This window comes from Lutra lutra, chromosome 15 (assembly GCF_902655055.1).
Source record: "Lutra lutra chromosome 15, mLutLut1.2, whole genome shotgun sequence".
NCBI classification, from domain to species: domain Eukaryota; kingdom Metazoa; phylum Chordata; class Mammalia; order Carnivora; family Mustelidae; genus Lutra; species Lutra lutra.
Window position 1 is genome coordinate 16183811 of NC_062292.1, and position 20885 is coordinate 16204695.

General features: G+C 36.8%; 1 protein-coding gene across 4 annotated transcripts in view; it reads left to right on the forward strand.

Moving 5' to 3' along the window:
* CEP350 (centrosomal protein 350) overlaps nucleotides 1–20885 on the forward strand; it is a 155182-nt gene that overhangs the window by 63618 nt on the left and 70679 nt on the right. For 2 of the 4 annotated variants that reach the window (XM_047703679.1, XM_047703681.1), the window contains exons 15-21: nucleotides 5850–6036; nucleotides 8608–8828; nucleotides 9185–9348; nucleotides 13366–13476; nucleotides 13921–14061; nucleotides 15802–15938; nucleotides 16733–16855. In XM_047703679.1, the coding sequence (XP_047559635.1) occupies nucleotides 5850–6036; nucleotides 8608–8828; nucleotides 9185–9348; nucleotides 13366–13476; nucleotides 13921–14061; nucleotides 15802–15938; nucleotides 16733–16855 (1084 nt within the window). Of the gene's footprint in view, nucleotides 1–5849; nucleotides 6037–8607; nucleotides 8829–9184; nucleotides 9349–13365; nucleotides 13477–13920; nucleotides 14062–15801; nucleotides 15969–16732; nucleotides 16856–20885 lie in introns of all 4 variants that reach the window. The other 2 variants (XM_047703678.1, XM_047703680.1) reach the window with 1 other exon arrangement.

The following is a 20885-nucleotide window of genomic DNA, read 5'->3' on the forward strand; positions in this document are numbered from 1 at the left end:
TTGGGAAATGCTGAACTTAATTCAGTTCTTTTACTTTGCAATTGTTTTGCTTTTTTAGTGTCAAACCTAAGGTTACCAACTAGTTATTGGCACAGCCTGGATTATGACTTCTGATTCTTAAACCTAGTTTATCTTCTACTATAATATACTGTACAACTTAAAATATCATGATATGTTGAATATATATCTATAAGCAATATGATTCAATATAGGTTTTTAAAAATTGTTATCTAAAACATAATTAGATGAAGTGTAGGTAGTGTTTTATGGCTTTCCATTTCCCTAATCCCCTCTCATAATGCCTTAAAAAATTTCTGTGTATTGTACTTTATACAGCATTATCTAAAACTTAGTTTCTCCTTTATCCCTAAGTTCTAAAATTAATGTAATTTTGTTGTATATACTCCATCTGGTGGTGAGAAGTAGCATCTGCTTGCTCTGTATAAAAACTTCCCAACGTGGCTGCAAGTAGTTGGTAGATTAAAGTGGTGATCATAAGAAAAAATTTTTTTATCTTAATTTAATTTGGAACCTATAAATATACTTTCATTTGGCAATCTTTTATTTATTTATTTTTAAAGATTTTATTTATTTGAGAGAGAGGGAGAGCGTGAGCATGCACAGAGGCAGAGGAAGAGAGAAAGAGAGAAGCAGACTCTATTGGAGCAGGGAGACCAGTGCAGGGCTCGATCCCAGGACCCTGGGATCATGACCTGAGCTAAAGGCAGATGCTTAACAGACTGAGCCACCCAGGCGCCCCTCATTTGGCAATCTTTTAAAGTGGTGGCACATATTTCCTTTGTGTAGAGGTCCCTTGGTTGGAGTTTAGTTCTTTTTGCATAGTCCTTTGTGTTGTCTACAATTCTTGGTTGTTTGAAATGAAGAGCAATTTTTAAATTGTGTATTTCTTTTCAAAGGCTAATAATGGGGGCACCTATGTGGCTCAGTGGGTTAAGCCTCTGCCTTTGACTGAGGTCATGGTCTCAGGGTCCTGGGATCGAGCCCCGCATCGGGCTCTCTGCTCAGCGGGGAGCCTGCTTCCCTCCTTCTCTGCCTGCTGTTCTGCCTACTTGTGATCTCTCTCTGTATCAAATAAATAAATAAAATCTTTTTAAAAAGGCTAATATTAAATGAGTAAAGAAATGCATTTTTATTATGAAAAAATTAGAGATACCCAGTATTGATAACTTGCTTTTAGTCTAGGGATTATAAATAGGTTTTAGATTAGTGAGTCCATTCAAACTGATGGATAATCATTTAGATTATTTGCATGTGTCTCCCCCTCCCCACCTTTTGTGGTAATGCGTTCAGCATATCTAATTCATGGTATACATCTTTATGTTGGTTCCTAGGATGAATTACTATGAATGAGATGAAATTTCTGGGTCAAGGGGGATCAAAAATTATTTTATGTATATTTTAAGTTGTTCTCCAAAAAGAAAATACCAGTTTGCACTCCCTTGAAAACAGTGTATAAGTATCCTTTTCTCTGTGTGCTGAATAACACTCAAGACTATTATTTAAAGATACTTGCTAATCTGATAATGAAAAATGGTATCTTATTTGATTGGTTTTCATTTCTTTGTTTATTTTTTCATATGCTATGACTGTTTTCATTTTTCCTTTTTTAAACTAAAATTTTTTTTAAGATTTCACTTATTTATTTGATAGACAGAGATTACAAGTAGTCAGAGAGGCAGGCAGAGAGAGAGAGAGGAGGAAGCAGGCTCCCTGCTGAGCAGAGAACCCGACGCGGGGCTCAATCCCAGGACCCTGAGACCATGACCTGAGCCGAAGGCAGAGGCTTTAACCCACTGAGCCACCCAGGCGCCCCTAAACTAAATTTTAATGAAAAGTTGTTATCCAATTACTGTCACTATAGCAGAGTATATTTATTTATTAGTTTATTTTTTATGTGGTAAAATACACCCAGTATAAAAATTGCCATTTTAAATGTTATTTTCTTTCTTTGATTTTGTTTTCTCTATTTTTTTAATCCAAAATCTGTTTATTGGGATAGTTTCCCATTCATCTTGTTTCAGGGTGCTTTTATTGCTGCCCCTGTGTGAAGGAGCTTCCTGTAATCCTTGGCTTTTCCTCCTGGAGGCTGGCAGAGGACAGTGGAGCATCCAACACACAAAACTACCGTTTGTGCGTGGCTAAAGACAGTGGTGATTTTTTAGCACCCTGGGCACTTCACCTCTGTAAAGTAGGAGTTGGGGCTCTGCACTAGGTGCTTCCTCTTCTCCTCTTCTGGAAAGGTGGAGGAGGTCCTTTGTGAGGAGCATATTCTCATGGGGAGGTCATCACCACACTTTTTTTTTTTTTTTTTTTTTAAAGTAGGTTCCACATCCAGCATGCAGGGCTTGAACTCACAACCCTGAGATCAAAACCTGAGCTGAAATCAAGAGTTGGATGCTTAACTGACTGAGCCACCCAAACACTTTTTTTTTAATTGAAGTATAGGTGACACACGGTTAGTCACAAATGTAGAACATCATGATTTGACAACTATAATTATACTATGCTTACTGCAAGCGTAGCTACCATCTGTCACCATGCAGTGCTGTTACAATACTGTTGACTATTTTTCCTGTGCTGTACCTTTCATATCTGTGACTTAGTCCATAACTGGAAGCCTGTACCTTCTACTCCCCTTCACCCATTTTGCCCATCCACCTACCCCGCTTCCCCTTAGACAGCCACCAGATTTTTCTCTGTATCTGTGGATCTGTTTCTGCTTTATTTTATTGTTTCTTCATTTGTTTTGTTTCTTAAATTCCCACATATGAAATAAAAAGGTATTTGTCTTTCTCTGACTTACTTCACTTAGTGTAATACCTTCTAGGTCAATCCATGTTGTCACAAATGGCAAGAGCTCATCTTTTTTATGGCTGAATAATATTCCGCGTGTGTTTTTGTGCGTGTGCACGTATGTACAATGCATCTTCTTTAGCCATTCATCTACTGATGGGCACTTAGGTTGCTTCCATATTTTGGCTATTTTAAATAATGCTGCAGTAAACATCGGGGTGCATATATATTTTCAAATTAGTGTTTCAAATTAGTATTGAATAATTACCTGGTAGTGGAATTATTAGATTGTACGTATGGTATCTCCGTTTTCGTTTTTTTGGAACCTCTATACTGTTTTCCACAATGGTTGTTCCAATTTAAATTTCCTTCACCAGTGCAGAAGGATTTCCTTTTCTCAAACCTTTGTTATTTTTCTGACCAACATTTGTTATTTCTTATCTTTTTGATGTTAGCCATTCTGACTGGTGTGAGGTGATACCTTATTGCGGTTTTGATTTCCATTGCCCTGCTGATTACTGATATTGAGCATCTTTTCACATGTCTGTTGGCCATGTGTATGCCTTCTTTGGAAAAATGTCTATTCAGGTTCTTTAAATAAGATTTTTTTTTTAATATTTTATTTATTTATTTGACGGACAGAGATCACAAGTAGGCAGAGAGGCAGGCAGAGAGAGAAGGGGAAGCAGGCTTCCTGCTGAGCAGAGAGCCCGATATGGGGCCCGATCCCAGGACCTGAGACCATGACCTGAGCTGAAGGCAGAGGCTTTAACCCACTGAGCCATCCAGGCGCCCCTTTAAATAAGATTTTTAAATAAGGGTTTTTAAAATAAGGTTATTTTTAAATAAGATTTAAATTTTTAAGTAAGAGTATTTAAATAAATTTTTTTTAAAATTTTATTTTTTATAAACATATATTTTTATCCCCAAGGGTACAGGTCTGCAAATCGCCAGGTTTACACACTTCACAGCACTCACCATAGCACATACCCTCCCCAATATCCATAACCCCACCCCCCCCTCCCAACCCCCCTAAATAAATTTTTAACTAAGATTATTTGGGGGTTTTTGGTGGTGAGTTGTGTCAGTTCTCTTATTTTGGATATTAACTCCTTATTGAATATATCCTTTGCAAATACCTTCTACCCCTTATTTTAACCATTTTAACTGTACAGTTCAGTGGCATTGAGGGGTTGGGTTTTTTTGTTTTGTTTTGATTTTTCACTGTTTGCAACCATTATCATATCCATCTCTGGAACTTTTTCTATTTTCACATAGTAAAACTCGGGGCCCATTAAGTAAACAGTGCCTTCCCATTCCTCAGTTGTTGCCTCCCTCCTCACTGGACTCCTGGCGGCCACCATTCTACTTTTTTGTCTTTGAATTTGACTAGGCAATTTAACTGTTGCTAAGTGTATAGTTCAGTGTTATGAAGTACATTCATGTTGTGCAGCTGTCACTGTTGTCTATCCCCAAAACTTTCTCATCATCCCCAGCTGAAACTCTATTCCTCTAGGTAATAACTCTCATTCCCCCCCCCCCTTGCCTCTGGTAACAAATGTCTACTTTGTGTCTTTATGAATTTTCTTATACTAGGTACTTCATATAAGTGTATGATCATACAATTTAGTCCTTTTGTGATTGGCTTATTTTAGCATAATGTGCTCAAAGATTCATCTGTGTTGTAGTGCGTGTCAGAATGTCCTTCCTTTTAGGGCACCTGAGTGGTTCAGTCAGTTAAGCATTGGACTCTGGATTTCAGCTCTGGTTGTGATCTCAGGGTTTTGAGATCAAGCTCAGCTTTGGGCTCCATGCTTAGCACCTTGGCTTGGGATTCTCTCTCTCCTGCCTCTGCCTCCCTCACCTCTCATGTGTACACATGCATGTGTGCTCTCTCAAAAAAAAAAAAAAATAAAAAGAATGTCCTTCAAGACAGAATAACATACCATTGTATGTAAATACCACGTTTTGTTTATTCATTCATTGTTGAAGGACACTTGGGCTGCTTCCATCTTTTGGCTACTGTGAATAATGCTGCTGTGAACATGGGTGTGCAGCATAATTGTTTCCTTTTTCATTTTCTTTGGATCTTTAACCATCTACATTAGAAAATTTTTGCTATCATTAAAGTGTATATGCTCTTCTTTTTTCTGTTTTTTTTAAATGTAACAAGTGTTTTCTCATGTTGCTGTTGAAACATAAAATCAGGCTGCACTAGAGTCTTAGTCATGACTAAGAGTCATGAGGCCCTTTTTCTTTTTTTAAAGATTTTATTTATTTATTTGAGAGAGAGACAGTGAGAGAGAGAACATGAGAGGGGGAAAGGTCATATGGAGAAGCAGAGAGCCCGATGTGGGACTCCATCCCCAGATTCCAGGATCATGACCTGATCTGAAGGCAGTTGCTTAACCAACTGTACAGTTAAAATGAGTGCATTTTAAATTACAAAGTGCTAGTTAATTAATGATCAAATTACTGTTTTCTATGTAATTTAGACAACTCTTCAATTGTTAGAGATTCAGGTCAAAAATTTTTAAAGTTATACATTCAATATTATACATAATTTTTATTTATTTCAATAATCTCCTTAAGATATTCCTAGAAGTAAGATTATTCTGAGAGAATATGAGAAGTTTTATGAATCTGGCTACGTAGTTCTAGTCAAAAAGTTTTTCAGAATGATTGTGTACTTCAGTTGGCCTTCAATACTATTTTTCTCCCAGCTCTGGGTTTTATCTTTAAAAGTCTTTTCATAGGGATAGAATAGTACTTCATTCTTACTTAATATGCTTGTCTTTTTTACCATTCGATTTAGCAATTTATTTTTTAGCAGCAAGTGGGGGGATGTTAATGGAAGAAACTTTATTCTTCTTAAATGGAAACAGAAGGATGAACTACTTTATTTTATATATGAAAAATAACGTTAAAAGAAGTCTGATATGTACATTGCATTACTTTCTTGAAATACGGGCATCAATTATTTCTTGGTAGCTTCTGACATTGGGAATCAGTTTTATAAGAAATTTGCTTTATAGGGCTGGATTCGATCACTGGAAATGTTCAGAACTCACTCATTGATGAGGAGAAAGTACACTCTGGCTCGGAACGTGACTCTCATCAGGGAAAGAAATCTGGGACCAGTAGCAAACTTTCTGTTAAAGATTATGAACAGACTCTTGACACTGATAGCATTTTGGAAGATCTTTCTGGGCATTCTGTAAGGTAATGTATATTTTATACCTGTAATTGATACTTAATTAAAGTTACAGCATCATTGATGTTCAGAGAATCCATTCAATAAATTGCTGTATTTTCTGAAGAGACTTTGGAGTTTTGTTCATAGTTGGGGTCTTTATATTTTAGAATATGGTCATCTCTCACCTAAACTATTACAGCCTCTCTCGGGAATGCTTTGCCTCTAGCATAATCGCCCTTTCTATTCTAACTGCCATTACCATTGTTGTTGTCTTGAATCAATCCTCTGACCAACCAACTGCTCTCCTTAGGCTACCCTGGGAGCTCACAGCTGCTCTGTAGATGAATTCCCAAGAACTTAACTTTATTTGAAGTGTTTCACTAGGCTACCACAGACTGCCTCATTTCTTTTCTCTATACATTTCTCCTCATCTTTGTTCATCCACCCTTTCAACACACCTATATAGCATCCTTTTGTCTCATTACCTTTCTTCCTGTGAACTTTTCTCTCAACTTATTTGATGACTCAAGCAGATTTTGAAATCTCACTCTCATATTGTTTACAGAGAGCTTGCATACTATCTTTTCCCCTTCTTTTTAATATCGTACAGTATTATACACTGAGCCTGTTGCTTATATATGATCTTTTGTGATTGCTTCATGTGCAGTTTCTAATTCCTTTGTCTGCATGGCTTTTTATGTGTTGCACTAATTTTGTCCTTCTGGAAGTTTAAGCTCAGAGAAGATATTCTTTTTTTCTTTAAAACTAACTGTTTGCTCTTTCTAATATGGTGTCACATACAGATAATTAATTTTAATGCTTTCATGTTGTAAATCTTATATTGTTAATACCATTATTACTATATTTAAAATTGAATTTTAATTTTTTTTTGTTGGAAAACTTTACCTTCCTATAGAGATATTCTGATGATTTATTTGGCAAAATCAACAGAGTTAAACATTTCTAAAAAGAATTCATAGCCAAATAAGTTTGATAAATGTCCCATACTATAGAATAGACTTCCCCTGCCACCTTCCTCACCTATGATATGAGGCTTTGATGAAGAAGTGCTCAGATTTTTAAAACAATATTTAACTCATTTTTTTCTTTACTTATTTGGCTATAGCCATTCTCTGTCCCCAAGCTCTTTACTTTTCTGTCCTTTTTATTTTTTGGAAAATTTATTAACATCGTTGGAAGCATAGTTTTGGCAATGCTAGTCTAGGTGAATCTACTCTGCAGAGCAAATACAAATTCAGCTTGTAAAACCAAAAGTGAGATTCAGGCATACTTGATTTTGGTATTGTGTTGGAATTCTTTCTTGGAAATCTAGTAAAAGAAGTAATAAATTCGTTTTCTATTCCATAAATGAGGTTGTCAGACTATTAGAAATAGTAGTTCTCTAAACCATCAATAGTAAATTAAAGGTCACTGTAAACAAGTGAGTGCCTCTCAAGACTACTTTTATTCAAATATTTATATGCTGGGTTTAAGAGAAATGTCTATCTTTGAAAACTATCTCCTGGTTTTATTAAAGCTAAAAGTAAACTTTTATTATGTTAGAAATGCGTTAACTGTGCTAACATGTTTTATGAAGTATCTTCAAGTAATTTATTCAATAAATTAATGTTTAGTGCATGGCAGCATCTTTTTGTTATGAGAATCAGTAACTTTAAGGAGTCTAATTTCTCAGAGAGGAGCTAGATATGTGCCTTGTATTGAAATAAATACATTAAGAGTTATTCCAGACTGCTTATGAGACATTACTTCTTTTTAGAAAGATCAGGAAAGAACTATAACATTAAAAGTAGGTGAAAACAAACGAGTACCTATAAAGTACTTAGAGATGGTTAGTAGGAAAATAATTTTTTGCTGTGAATTTTTGGGTTAAGAGGAATAACGAAATAGTGGGTTTTGTCATTTCTTAATTTTTTTTTAAAGATTTTATTTATTTGACAGACAGAGATCACAAGTAGGCAGAGAGACAGGCAGAGAGAGAGAGGAAGGGAAGCAGGCTCCCTGCTGAGCAGAGAGCCCGATGTGGGGCTCGATCCCAGGACCCTGGGATCATGACCTGAGCTGAAGGCAGCGGCTTTAACCCACTGAGCCACCCAGGCGCCCCTCATTTCTTAATTTTTAATACAAAATGGTACTTTATTCTCTTTCAGAGATAGATTTTAAGGCATTTTTTAAATGATAGGTTTGACCTTACCTTTTATATATGGCTATAATTTTATTGCTGTATGAGGTCTATGTATTTTAAAAAGTTTTGCCTCATACTGTAATAAGTGATTCATTATATATGTACATTGTAGAAGAAAGAGTTAAGTGCCAGTTTAATTGCAGCTCCTTATTTGTTTTATTATTTTGGGCAGGGTTTATGCCTAGCTAATTCACCATTTTAAGTCTAGCAATGAGAGCCGTACTCGGTCATTCATTCAACATGGCGACTACGTTTGAATGATTAAATGCCTGAGTCACACAGCCTTTTAAATGTCAATAAAGAATGTAACACATGCTGTTATTATGAATTGTTTAGCTGGCTCTTGAAGTAGTTTTCCTTTTTCTAACGTCTTTATATGAAACAAAACTTCTAGTGTCTCATCAGACAAGGGAAGATCTCAGAAAACTCCAACTTCTCCCCTGTCTCCAAGTTCTCAGAAATTGTTGCAGTTTGACCTTCCAGGAACTTCATTAGAAAGATCTAAATCCTCGGTAATAACGCCTCCATCTGTAGCAGGATTTAAGCCTAATGCATCTTTTACCGATATGAACCTTGCTGCTCGCAGAACAGCCGCAGAGACAGCCTCAACGTCAGGCAAGTAGATCCGTGCAGTTGTCACTCAAGATACGACTTCAGTCCCTTAAAATCCCTTTTCTTTCAGTCGAACTGTAGGAAGATGTTATCCCATCAAGTGAATGTGATTACTTTTTGAAGTATTCAGAATTGTGCAGGAAAAGAAATACTGAAAAGCATGAAACATTCAACAGTGGTGATTTTTCCCGTTGCCAGCCCAAGTCAGAACACACCTGGAAAATGTACACTGTGCTAATAAGAAGTCAGTCTTTCCTGCAGTGGAAAGCAAACTCGTTTTGGTTCTTAAGATGAAAAATGAATTTCAGAAATCTGAGAGGTCATTTCTCTTACATTTGACAGTCACTTATGCCTTCCAGGTTCTAAGCGCTTTTCTCCTGCTGGCCTCCAGCACCGTATGGCGGCGGAACTCAGTTACCTGAGTGCCATTGAGGAGTCGGTGCGCCAGCTGTCGGATGTGGAAAGAGTTAGAGGCATATCACTTGCTCAGCAGGAGAGTGTATCTCTGGCTCAGATCATAAAGGTATTTGTGGAATTTTCTCTTTAGCTTTCTGTGCTTTTCCTCTTTTCTTTGGTATTTAAAATAGTTTCAATGATGAGGTGAAAAACCAAAACTGGCACATAAAACTTTTACTTGCCTAGTAGAAAAAAATAGTCTTATAAATAGCCCTGGGGAAAACTGTCATATAGAGTACTAAAAAAGTTAAACATAGAATATTTGGTAGCAGAACAGTAATTCAGTCATTGTCTCTCAAATATTTCATTTTCCTCTTCCTCTGTTTTTTTTAAATGACTTTGAAAATCAGCTAATCAAGCAATTCTCAATATTTTCTCTTCCTGACAAGTCAGAGATGACTGACTTTTTATTGTTTTGTTTTTAATGCTTTATTTGTACCAAAAAGAAAAGTTTCTGAGTTCTGGGTATTTGATAAAGCCAGGATAATGTGGACTTTTCCTTAGCTAACAAAAATCCAATAAAGGTAGAAGCAGTGTTCTTATGTGGAGTTGCTGTTGCTATCTTTAAAAAAACAAAAAAAAATAGTATTTACATATAATAAAATACACAGATTTTAAGTGCATAGTTTGATGAGTTTTGATCAATGTAACCACAACCCTAATCAAAATACAGAACACTTCTGTCGCTTCAGACAGTTCACCCATGGACGATCTTTTCAGTTAATTCGCTCTCCCAGAGGCAGTTACCATTCTGATTTCTAATCACGATAGTATTTTTTGCCTGTTCTAGAACAGGCATAATGGAACTGTCCTTTGTACTTTGTTGTGTTTAGCTTATTTTATGTGGCATAATGTTTTTAAGATTCCTCCATGTTGTATCCATTGTTTTGTTCATGCTATTTTTTTGCTGAGTAATATTCCATTGATCAGTGTAACACAGTTTATCCTCTTGATGTACATTTGTATTGTTTCCAATACAAATTGGGCTATTATAAATATTTCTGTTATGAATATGAATTCATATTCATAAAAATATGAATATTTTTACAACTCTGTATTCAACATGTGTTTACATTTTTCTTGCTTTAATACCCAGGAGTGTAATTGCTTGGGTCAAGTAAAAGTATATGCTTAATTTCATATGAAACTGCTATACTATTTTTTTTTTTTTAAAAGATTTTATTTATTTATTTGACAGAGATCACAAGTAGGCAGAGAGGCAGGGAAGCAGGCTCCCTGCTGAGCAGAGAGCCCGATGCGGGACTCGATCCCAGGACCCTGAGATCATGACCTGAGCCGAAGGCAGCGGCTTAACCCACTGAGCCACCCAGGCGCCCTGCTATACTATTTTCCAGAGTGTTTGTATTATCTTATACAGCAATCTGTGAGAGTCCCAGTTGCTCCACATTTTTGCTGTCATTGGTATTCTAGGCATTCTAGTGAGTGTGAACTAGTATCATTGTGGTTTTTTAATCCACTGAGCCACCCAGGCGCCCCATCATTGTGGTTTTAATTTGCATTTCTTTTATGACTCATGAGGTTATTAATCTTTTTGTGTGCTTATTAACCATTCTTATATCATCTTTATGAATGTCTTTCATATTTTTGGCCTGTTTCATAACAGGATTGTGTAGAAGTCCTTTACATATAGAAACTAGAAACAAGTCCTTTTCAGATATATTTCAATACTGTTTCTCAGTCCTTAGCTTGCCTTTTAATTTAAAAAAATTTTTTTGTCTTTTGGGGCGCCTGGGTGGCTCGGAGGGTTAGGCCTCTGCCTTTGACTCAGGTCATGATCTCAGGGTCCTGGGATCGAGCCCCACATTGGGCTCTCTGCTCAGCGGGGAGCCTGCTTCCCCCCACCCTCTCTCTGCCTCTCTGCCTACTTGTGATCTCTATCAAATAAATAAATAAAATCTTTAAAAAAAATTTTTTTTTTGTCTTTTCATTTTTAAACTGTATTTTTTTGAGTGCAGAATATTTTCATTTAAAAAAAAAAGAATATTTTCATTTTAATGAAATCCAGTTTTTCATTTTTTTCTTTTCTGTTCATTTTGTTTTCTAAGATATCTTTGCCTACCCTAAGGTGTTAAGATACTTTAACAAAGATTTTTTTTTTAATGTTTTTCTAAAAAGCTTTGATAGTTTTGGCTTTTATATTTAAGTGTGTGAGCCATCTACTTACTTATGGAGTGTGAAGAAGGGACCAGAGTTCATCTTTTCCTCCATCTGGATTTTCATTTGTTCCGTCAACATTTTCGTAAAAAGACTTAAATTATCTTGGTCCCTTTACCAACAATTAAGTAATCACTTATATGGAGGTCTATTTCTGGACTCTGTTCTTTTCCATTGATCTATATGCCTATCCTTAATGCCAGTACCATACTGTTTAACTATGTTCTTAGAGTGAGTCATGAAATCAGGGTGTAATTACTTCAGTTTTGTTTTCCTCAAGGTGGTTTTGGGTATTCTAGGTTTTTGCATTTCTCTATAGCTTTTAGAATTAGTTTGTTGGCTTCTACCAAAAAAGAGGGGGGCCTGATTTTTTATTTTTGTTGATTTTGATATGACTGGCATTGATTCAGTCGATCAGTTTGGGGGGAGAATTTACATCTTAACAATATGGCATTTTCTAATTTACATCTTAACAAAATGAGCATGATACCTTTTTCTATTTAGGTTTTTAAAAATAGTTCTCTCTGCAATGTAATTTTCAGTGTACAGATTTTACACATTTTAAAATTTATTCTTAAATATTTTATGTCTCCTGATGCTGTTGTAAATAATTTTTTCTCAATTTTGTTTTGCATTTGTTCTTCCCAAAATAACTAAAACCATTTATGTGGAACTATCCCATACTTTGCAAGGAGTTGAGCATTCCTGTACCTCTCCCAATAAACAACAGTAGTGCTGTCTGGTCATCAGGACAGCAAAAACTCCCTTAGACATTTCCAAGTCTTCCTGATGGAGACTGGGGAGGGACTGAAAAGAGCTTGGTTAAAAGTCACTGGATTGGGGTGCCTGGGTGGCTCAGTGGGTTAAAGCCTCTGCCTTCAGCTCGGGTCATGATCCCAGGGTCCTGGGATCGAGCCCCATATCGGGCTTTCTGCTCAGCAGGGTGCCTGCTCCCTCCCCCACCCTGCCTACTTGTGATCTCTGTCAAATAAATAAATAAAATCTTAAAAAAAAAAAATCACTGGATTAGGGAACTGACCCCATGGCAGTGGCCATTACCTTGAAATCCAAAATAGCACTGAGATTTTCTACATTTTAGGGATACATTATAATTCTGGGCTTCCAGATTTATACAGGGCATTATATAACTTTATATACAGTCTTTCCACCTTTAGAAAACCTGTATTTAGCACAATTCCAGAAGAAATGAAAAAATATAAATTGATTGATAATGTTATATGAAATAGTGGAAAGAAAAGGTCCTGGTGAGGAGACCTTTTCTGGGGCAATATTTTCATGAAACTACTCCTGTAAAGCCAGAATAAAGGAGTCCTAAAATTCTGAGTTGTGAAGTGTTACCTTTATTTTTATACATAGGACATTTTAGTCTCTCTTATAGCGTTAGGCACTGCAGCTTTTGCTTTAAAACTAGTTTTTTGTATGAGTTCTTAGTCCTGTGTGCCTTGGAAATTTTTTATTTTACTGCATTATTTGACACATAGTAGGTGATCATTAAATATTTTGATAACAGTTTAGGGCTATTCTATTTGCTGTCTTTTCTTGAAGTTCTAACAGGTTGCTTCAAAAAACTTATGTTAAGAAAGAGTAGTATTTACGGGTAATATTGTCACTGTGTTAAAATGGTGTAGTATCGGGACGCCTGGGTGGCTCAGTTGGTTAAGCAGCTGCCTTTGGCTCAGGTCATGATCCCAGCGTCCTGGGATCGAGTCCCACATCGGGCTCCTTACTTGGCAGCGAGCCTGCTTCTCCCTCTGCCTCTGCCTGCCACTCTGTCTGCCTGTGCTCACTCTCGCTTCTAACTCTATGACAAATAAATAAATAAAATCTTTAAAAAAAAAAATGGTGTAGTATCTTAGAATTAGTAGTTGATCATTTTTTTATTTTGAAGGCACAGCAGCAACGCCATGAGAGAGACTTGGCCCTTTTGAAATTGAAGGCTGAACAAGAGGCTTTGGAATGTCAGAGACAATTAGAAGAAACCCGAAACAAAGCAGCTCAGGTACTTACGTTTATAGCATGCACTGGTTCTGTAAATCTAAATTTGTATCTTTGGAGTCACTTCAGTTTTCTTTTAATTATCTAGGAGTGAAAAAGGAAAGATATAATAATGCTTTAGTACATTATGCCATTTGGGTTATTTCATGTCATTTGACTCTGGTAGCAATCCTGTGAGTTAAGATTTATCCCCAATTTAGAGAAGTGGGAGCTGAGGTACATAGTATTTATTGTCTAAGGAAACATCACCTCGTGAATGGTGGAGTTAAAGATTAAACTCCAGCAGTAATTTTGAGACTCTAAACTCTAGATTTCAAGACATGAAATCTACACGTTTTGTTTTACAAGGCATTTGCACCATAAAACAATTTTGAAATTAAAGCTAATTTGGAGTAGGGAGAGACTGAGACATAACAGAAGTTCTCTTTTTACTTTCTTTTATTTTCAGGTCCATGCAGAATCCTTACAGCAGGTGGTCAAATCACAAAGGGAAGTAGCAGAGGTCCTACAGGAAGCAACTTGTAAAATAGCCACTCACCAAGCAGACACTGCTCGCCTCAACACAGACGTGGCTCGCCAAATCTGTGAAGTAAGGCCATTGAGAGACCCTTTTCTTTTAGTCAGTCTGAGTAGATTTGGTCTTTGCAGTTTCTAACATCTAGCAAATATGTACTTTTGATTAGTGACTTTCGGTGGGAGCCAAATGCTGTTGACTTGAGGTTGTACATGTGAGTGATCAGAGGCAGAAAAAATGGAGAAGAACTCTAAATGTCTGTCCTTGAGTAGGCTTTTTAAAAATATACTGATTTTATTGATGTATAATTTACAGACTATAAAATATATCCATTTTAAGTGTACTGTTTGATGAGTTTTGACAAATATATAGGTATCTAATTAGATGTAGATATCTATATCTATATATTTCTGTCTTTTCTTATCTCTCTGTCCATCCCTATAAACACCACCGTAATTGAGAAATAGAATACAGTTGATTCTTGAACAACATGGGCTTGAACTGTGAGGGTCTGCTTATATGCAAAAATTTTTTTGACAAATACAGTACAGTACTATAAATGTAATTTTTCTTCCTTAGGATTTTCTTAATATTTTTTTTCTCTAGCCTACTTTATTTATTTTTTAAAAGATTTTATTATTTTATTTACTTATTTGACAGAGAGAAGGAACACAGGCAGGGGGAGTGGGAAAGGGAGAAGCAGGCTTCCTGTCGAGCAGGGAGCCTGATGTGGGGCTCGATTCCAGGACCCTGGGATCATGACCTTGGAGGCAGACACCCAACTGACTGAGCCATCCAGGCGCCCCTAGCCTACTTTATTATAATAATACAGTATAAAGTACATATGATGTATAAGATATGTGTTAATCAACTGTTTATGTTATGGGTAAGGCTGCTAATCAACAATAGGCTATTTAGTAGTTCAGCTTTGGGGGAATTAGAAGTTATCCACAAATTTCGACTGCTTAATGAATTGGCTCCACTAATCCCCATGTTGTTCAGAAGGCAACTATATTTCCGTCACTACAAAGTTTCTTCATGCACCTATCTGTTCTGTCCCCAGCTTTGGTCCCAGGAGGCCATTTATCTGCTTTGTATGAAGATGGTTCCTTTCTACCTACAGTGATGATAGTGTCTTGTCTTTTACTGTACCAAGAACAAAGCCAGAAATAGTTTTACTGTTGTCTGTGTACGGGATATTATAGTCCATAGTTTTAGTTTCAGTTTATATTAGCAGGTACAATTTAGGATTGTTTGTGAAATGATTTTGTTATTAATATTAAAAGACCAGGAACCTCCTGGGTTGGGTACTATGGGATTGTGCATAGACTCTTTTAAGAAAATTTTAGACAACATTAACAAAGATTTCAAACACACTTCAAGTTGTCAAGGCAGTGATTGAATGAACACCAAATGCATAATAGAGGCAGCAGTTGCAGTACTGGTGAATAGGGAAAATACCTCCCATTGTAGGTCAAAACAGATATAGGAAGTAGAAATTGAGTTGATTCTTATAGAAGATTTATTTTTGGTTTATAATGGCTTATTATATTACTTGAAGATTTTGTTTTAATTTATAGGTTGCTATAGCTAGATGAAACTTAGAAATCAGGTAGTCCATCCAACTTTTTATTTTTATAAGGAAGCTTTGTAAGACTTAAAGAATCTAAATGACTTACCCCCAGTGTTTTACCTCTTATGGCGGAATTTACTTGCTCTTAATCCAGTGATCTTTCGAAGACACTGTGCTCCTTCTCAGTTTTCTGTGATTTTTTTTTTCACATCTACTGTTGCCTTGTGTGTGTTTTTATTTAGATGGCAGAGTTGACTCGAACTCATATCTCAGATGCCATCACTGCTTCCGGAGCTCCCCTGACAACGCTATATGACCACCAACGACAGCATGCTCCAGACTTTGTGAAACAGCTGAGGACCAGAGCTGAAACAGATAGGTTAATACTCGGTCATTCAGCAACTATGCAATGAGTATCCACCATGTCCCAGGCCCTGTCGTGGGCGCTGGGAGTATAGTTACGGGCATACAGTGTGGTGGGGAAGATAGATACTGTAATCAAATATTCACTGAAGTGAATGAACACTTACACACTGAGACATGTGTTATGAGAGAAAAGAACGTACATCTCAGAGATCTAAAACAAAGGAATTTGAATAGCCTGGGGGTACAGCAACATTAGAGAAAGGTTTCCTGGGGAAGGAAAGCTTTTGGTGAGATCCAGTGGATGGAGAGGAGTCAGTGATGTAAAGCAGATAAAGATTGGCAGGTCAGTACATATAAATGTAAGAGGAGAAAATGAGGGAAGAATGTGACTCGAGGCAGAGAACAAAGGGGAGAATGGTAGGAGATGATGCACGGATCAGATGACGGTAGGACATTGCAGACCTTGAGGATTTTGGAGTTTATTCTTGGAACAATGAAGAGTCAGTTTTTTAGGCAGCCTGGGTGATGTGATCATGTTTGTGTGTCTCTTTTTACATCACATTTGGACTGTCTCTAATTCATAGATTTTAAGTCCCTATTCACATTTACTGATACTTGGGATGATTTGTGTTTATTTTTCACAGAGCAAAAGATACTCTTTTCTATGAGTGAATGCCTTTCTTAAAAACTTTGTCATAGCTATTTCATAATTTCTATTCAAGATTTTATCTCAATGTTAAATGGCATTTAAAATCCTTCTCTTATGAGAGACTTTAAATGTTTAATCAGTTTTTATTCTCTTTGCAGGAAAAGTCAATCTGTTTCAGCCTCTCAGAGTAAAGAAGGGACCCTTGATTCAAAACATCAGAAGTATTCCCCTTCATACGATAGTTATTCTGAGTCTTCAAGATACAAGAATCATGATCGAAGGTGAAAACACTTTGATTTAGTAAAGTGTGGTGAATGGCTTAGTGCTTTTTCTTTTTACTTCTTAATCTCATTTCTTTAAATGAAATAGTCTTTCCTTCAAAGTTCTCACTTCCCTTATTTGATTAACTGATTTATAAAATAATTGTTCTATGTGGTAATGTAACTACCATTCCTAGAGAGCCTGCCTTTTACAAGCACTGTGTCAGTTTCTTTCTTTCTTTATTTTTTTTAAAATTTATTTGACAGAGAGAGAGAGAATACAAGTAGGCAGAGAGGCAGGTTGTGGGCGGGAGTGGGAAGCAGGCTCCCTGCTGAGCAGAGAGCCTGATGCAGGGCTCGATCCCAGGACCCTGAGATCATGACCTGAGCTGAAGGCAGAGGCTTATCCCCCAGAGCCACCCAGGTGCCCCTCTTTTTCCTGCATTTAATATTCACAGCAACCTTCTAAGATAACCAACCTCATTTTATAGAAGGGAACAGAGGTTCATGCAGTTGCTAAGAAACTCACCCAAGGTCACTTAGATAGTAGCATACCAAGGAATTGAACCTTGGTTTATCTGGCTCCAAGGCCTTTGTTTATTGTGCATTGCTTTAATAACATCCATATTTCTTGACATTACTGTATGTACTAATTTTTATAATTACAAAAGAGGATCAAATACTTTGTCATTGGTTCTTGCATGGTATTAACATCTGTAGTTTTCAATTATGGTTCTGTCCTTGGATTAGAAGATTTTTGAAGCTCCTTTTCCAGCATTCTTATGGTAGGATACCTACATTGTCAAAGTGAAACCTCATTTAAAAAATTAAATCATGAGACTAAAAAACATTAGTGTGGGGCATTAAGTACCTATTATATCTCTGGAACTATGTGACTTTCATTTAGCCTTCCTGACACACAGTTCATTGAGGGTGTCAGATGGGTCATTATAGGGGATTCCTCATAGTTTTCTCAAACCATTCCCCAATCTCTTCACTAACCACATGGTAACTAGAGTGATTTTTCTAAAATTTGCAGCCAATTTGTTACTCACCTTGTTGAAACCTTCAGTATTCCTTTAGAGCCACTCAGTACAGCATGAAAGTTCCTTTATTATTGAAGCTTTGGTCCATCTCTAGCCCTCTCTCTTGGCATTTCCCCTCTTACCCTATTCTACTAATTACAGCTACTCTATTGTAATTCTCTAAAAAAAGAGCCATGCTCTCTCTTTTGTGCCATTACATATGATATACCTTCTCTTTTTTAAAATTTAAATTCAATTAATTAACATACAATGTACTATTTCAGATTTAGAGTTCAGTGATTCATCACTCATAATACCCAGTGCTCATTACATCACATGCCCTCCTTAATGTCCATCACCCAGTTACCCCATCCTCCTGCCCACCTCCCCTCCAGCAACCCTTGGTTTGTTTTCTATGATTAAGAGTCTTTTAATGGTTTGTCACCTCTCTGATTTTATCTTGTTTTATTTTTCCCTCTCTTCCTCTCTGATCCTGTTTTGTTTCTTAAATTTCACTTATGAGTGAGATCATATGATGATTGTCTTTCTCTGATTGACTTATTTCACTTAGCATAGTACCCTCTAGTTCCATCCACATCATTGCAAATGGCAAGATTTCTTTTTTTTTTTTTGATGGCTTGTAGTGTTCCATTGTATGTATATACCACATTTTCTTTCTTTTTTAAATTAACATGTAATGTACTATTTGTTTCAGGAATACAGGTCTGTAATCATCAGTCTTGCACAATTCACAGCACTCACCATAGCACATACCCTCCCCAGCGTTCCTCACCCAGCCATCTTATCCCTCCCACCCCCATCACCTCCAGCAACCCTCAGTTGCTGAGATTAAGAGTCTCATGGTTTGTCTCCCTCCCTCTTCCCATCTTACTTCTTTTTTCCCTTCCTTCCCCCCACAGCTCCCTGCCCTGCCTCCCAAATTCCTCCTGTCAGAGAGAGCATATGATAATTGCTTTTCTCTGATTGAATTATTTCTCACCTTCCATTCATGTCTTTGTAAATGACAAGATTTTGTTTTTTCATGGCTGCGTAGTATTCCATTGTATATATATTATACCACATCTTTATCCATTCATCCGTCAGTAGACATCTGGACTCTTTCCATAGTTTGGCTATTGTGGACGTTGTTGCTATAAACATTGGGTTGGAGGTACCCCTTTGGGTCACTACATTTGTGTCTTTAGGGTAAATACCCAGTAGTGTGATTGCTGGATCATAGGGTAGCCCTATTTTCAACTTTTTCAGGACCCTCCATACTGTTTTCCAGAGTGGCTGCACCAGTTTATATTCCCACCAACAGTGTAAGATAAGAGGGTTAGGATTCCCCTTTGACCGCATTCTCGCCAACATCTGTCATTTCCTGACTTGTTGATTTTAGCCATTCTTAGTTGTGTACGGTTGTATCTCAGTGTGGTTTTGATTCATATTTCCCTGATGGTGAGTGATATTGAGCCTTTTTTCATGTGTCTCTTGGCCATTTGTAAGTTGTCTTTGGAGAAATGTCTGTTTATGTCTTCTGCCCATTCCTTGATTGGATTATTTGTTCTATGGGTGTTGAGTTTGATAAGTTCTTTATAGATTTTGGATACTAGCCCTTTATCTGATAAAACACTTCCAAATATCTTCTCCCATTCTGTTGGTTGTCTTTTGGTTTTGTTGACTGTTTCCTTTGCTGTACAAACGATTTTTTATTTTGATGATATCCCAGTAGTTCATTTTTGCTTTTGTTTCCCTTGCCTTTGGAAACATGTCTAGCAAGAAGTTGCTGTGGCTGAGGTGTTGCACAGAGGTTGCTGCCTATGTTCTCCTTTAGGATTTTGACATCTCACATTTATGTCTTTCATCCGTTTTGAGTCTATTTTTGTGTATAGTGTAAGGAAATGGTCAAGTTTCATTCTTCTACATGTGGCTGTCCAGTTTTTCCAACACCATTTGTTGAAGAGACTGTCCTTTTCCATTGGATATTCTTTCCTACTTTTTCTAGGATTAGTTGATCATAAAGTTGAGGGTCTATTTCTGGGTTCTGTATTCTGTTGCACCGATCTATGTATTTTTGTGCCAGTACCACATTGTCTTGATGATTACAGCTTTGATATAGAGCTTGAAGTCCGGCATTGTGATGCCACCAGCTTTGGCTTTCCTTTTCAACATTCCTTTGGCTATCTTTTCTGCTTCCATACAAATTTTAGGATTATTTGTTCCAGCTCTGTGAAAAAAAAATGATGGTATTTTGATAGGGATTGCATTGATTATATAGATTGCTCTATGTAGCATAGACATTTTAAGAATATTTGTTCTTCCAATCCATGAGCATAGCAGGTTTTTCCATTTCTTTGTGTCTTCCTCAATTTCTTTCATGAGTGTTCTTGAGTTTTCTGAGTACAGATCCTTTGCCTCTTTGGTTAGATTTATTCCTAGGTATCTTGGTATTTGGTACAATTGTAAATGGGATCAACTCCTTAATTTCTCTTTCTTCTGTTTCATGGTTAGTGTATAGAAATGCAGCTGACTTCTGTGCATTGATTTTATATCCTGCCACTTTGCTGAATTCCTGTATGAGTTTTAGCAATTTTGGGGTGGAGCCTTGGATTTTCCACATAGAGTATCATGTCATGTGTGAAGAGTAAGGGTTTGACTTCTTCTTTGCCACTTCAAATGCCTTTTATTTCTTTTGTTGTCTGATTGCTGAGTCTAGGACTTCTAGCACTGTGTTGAACAACAGTGGTGATAGTGGACATCCCTGCTGTTTTCCTGACCTTAGGGGAAAAGCTCTCAGTTTTTCCACCCTGAGAATGATATTTGCTGTGGGCTTTTCATAGATGGCTTTTATGATATTGAGGTATGTTCCTTCTGTCCCTACACTGTGAAAAGTTTCAATCAAGAAAAACTGCTATACTTTGTCAAATGCTTTTTCTGCATCTGTTGAGAGGATCATATGGTTCTTGTCCCCTCCTTTTTTTAAAATTAATGTAGTGTATCATGTTAATTGATTTGTGGATGTTGAA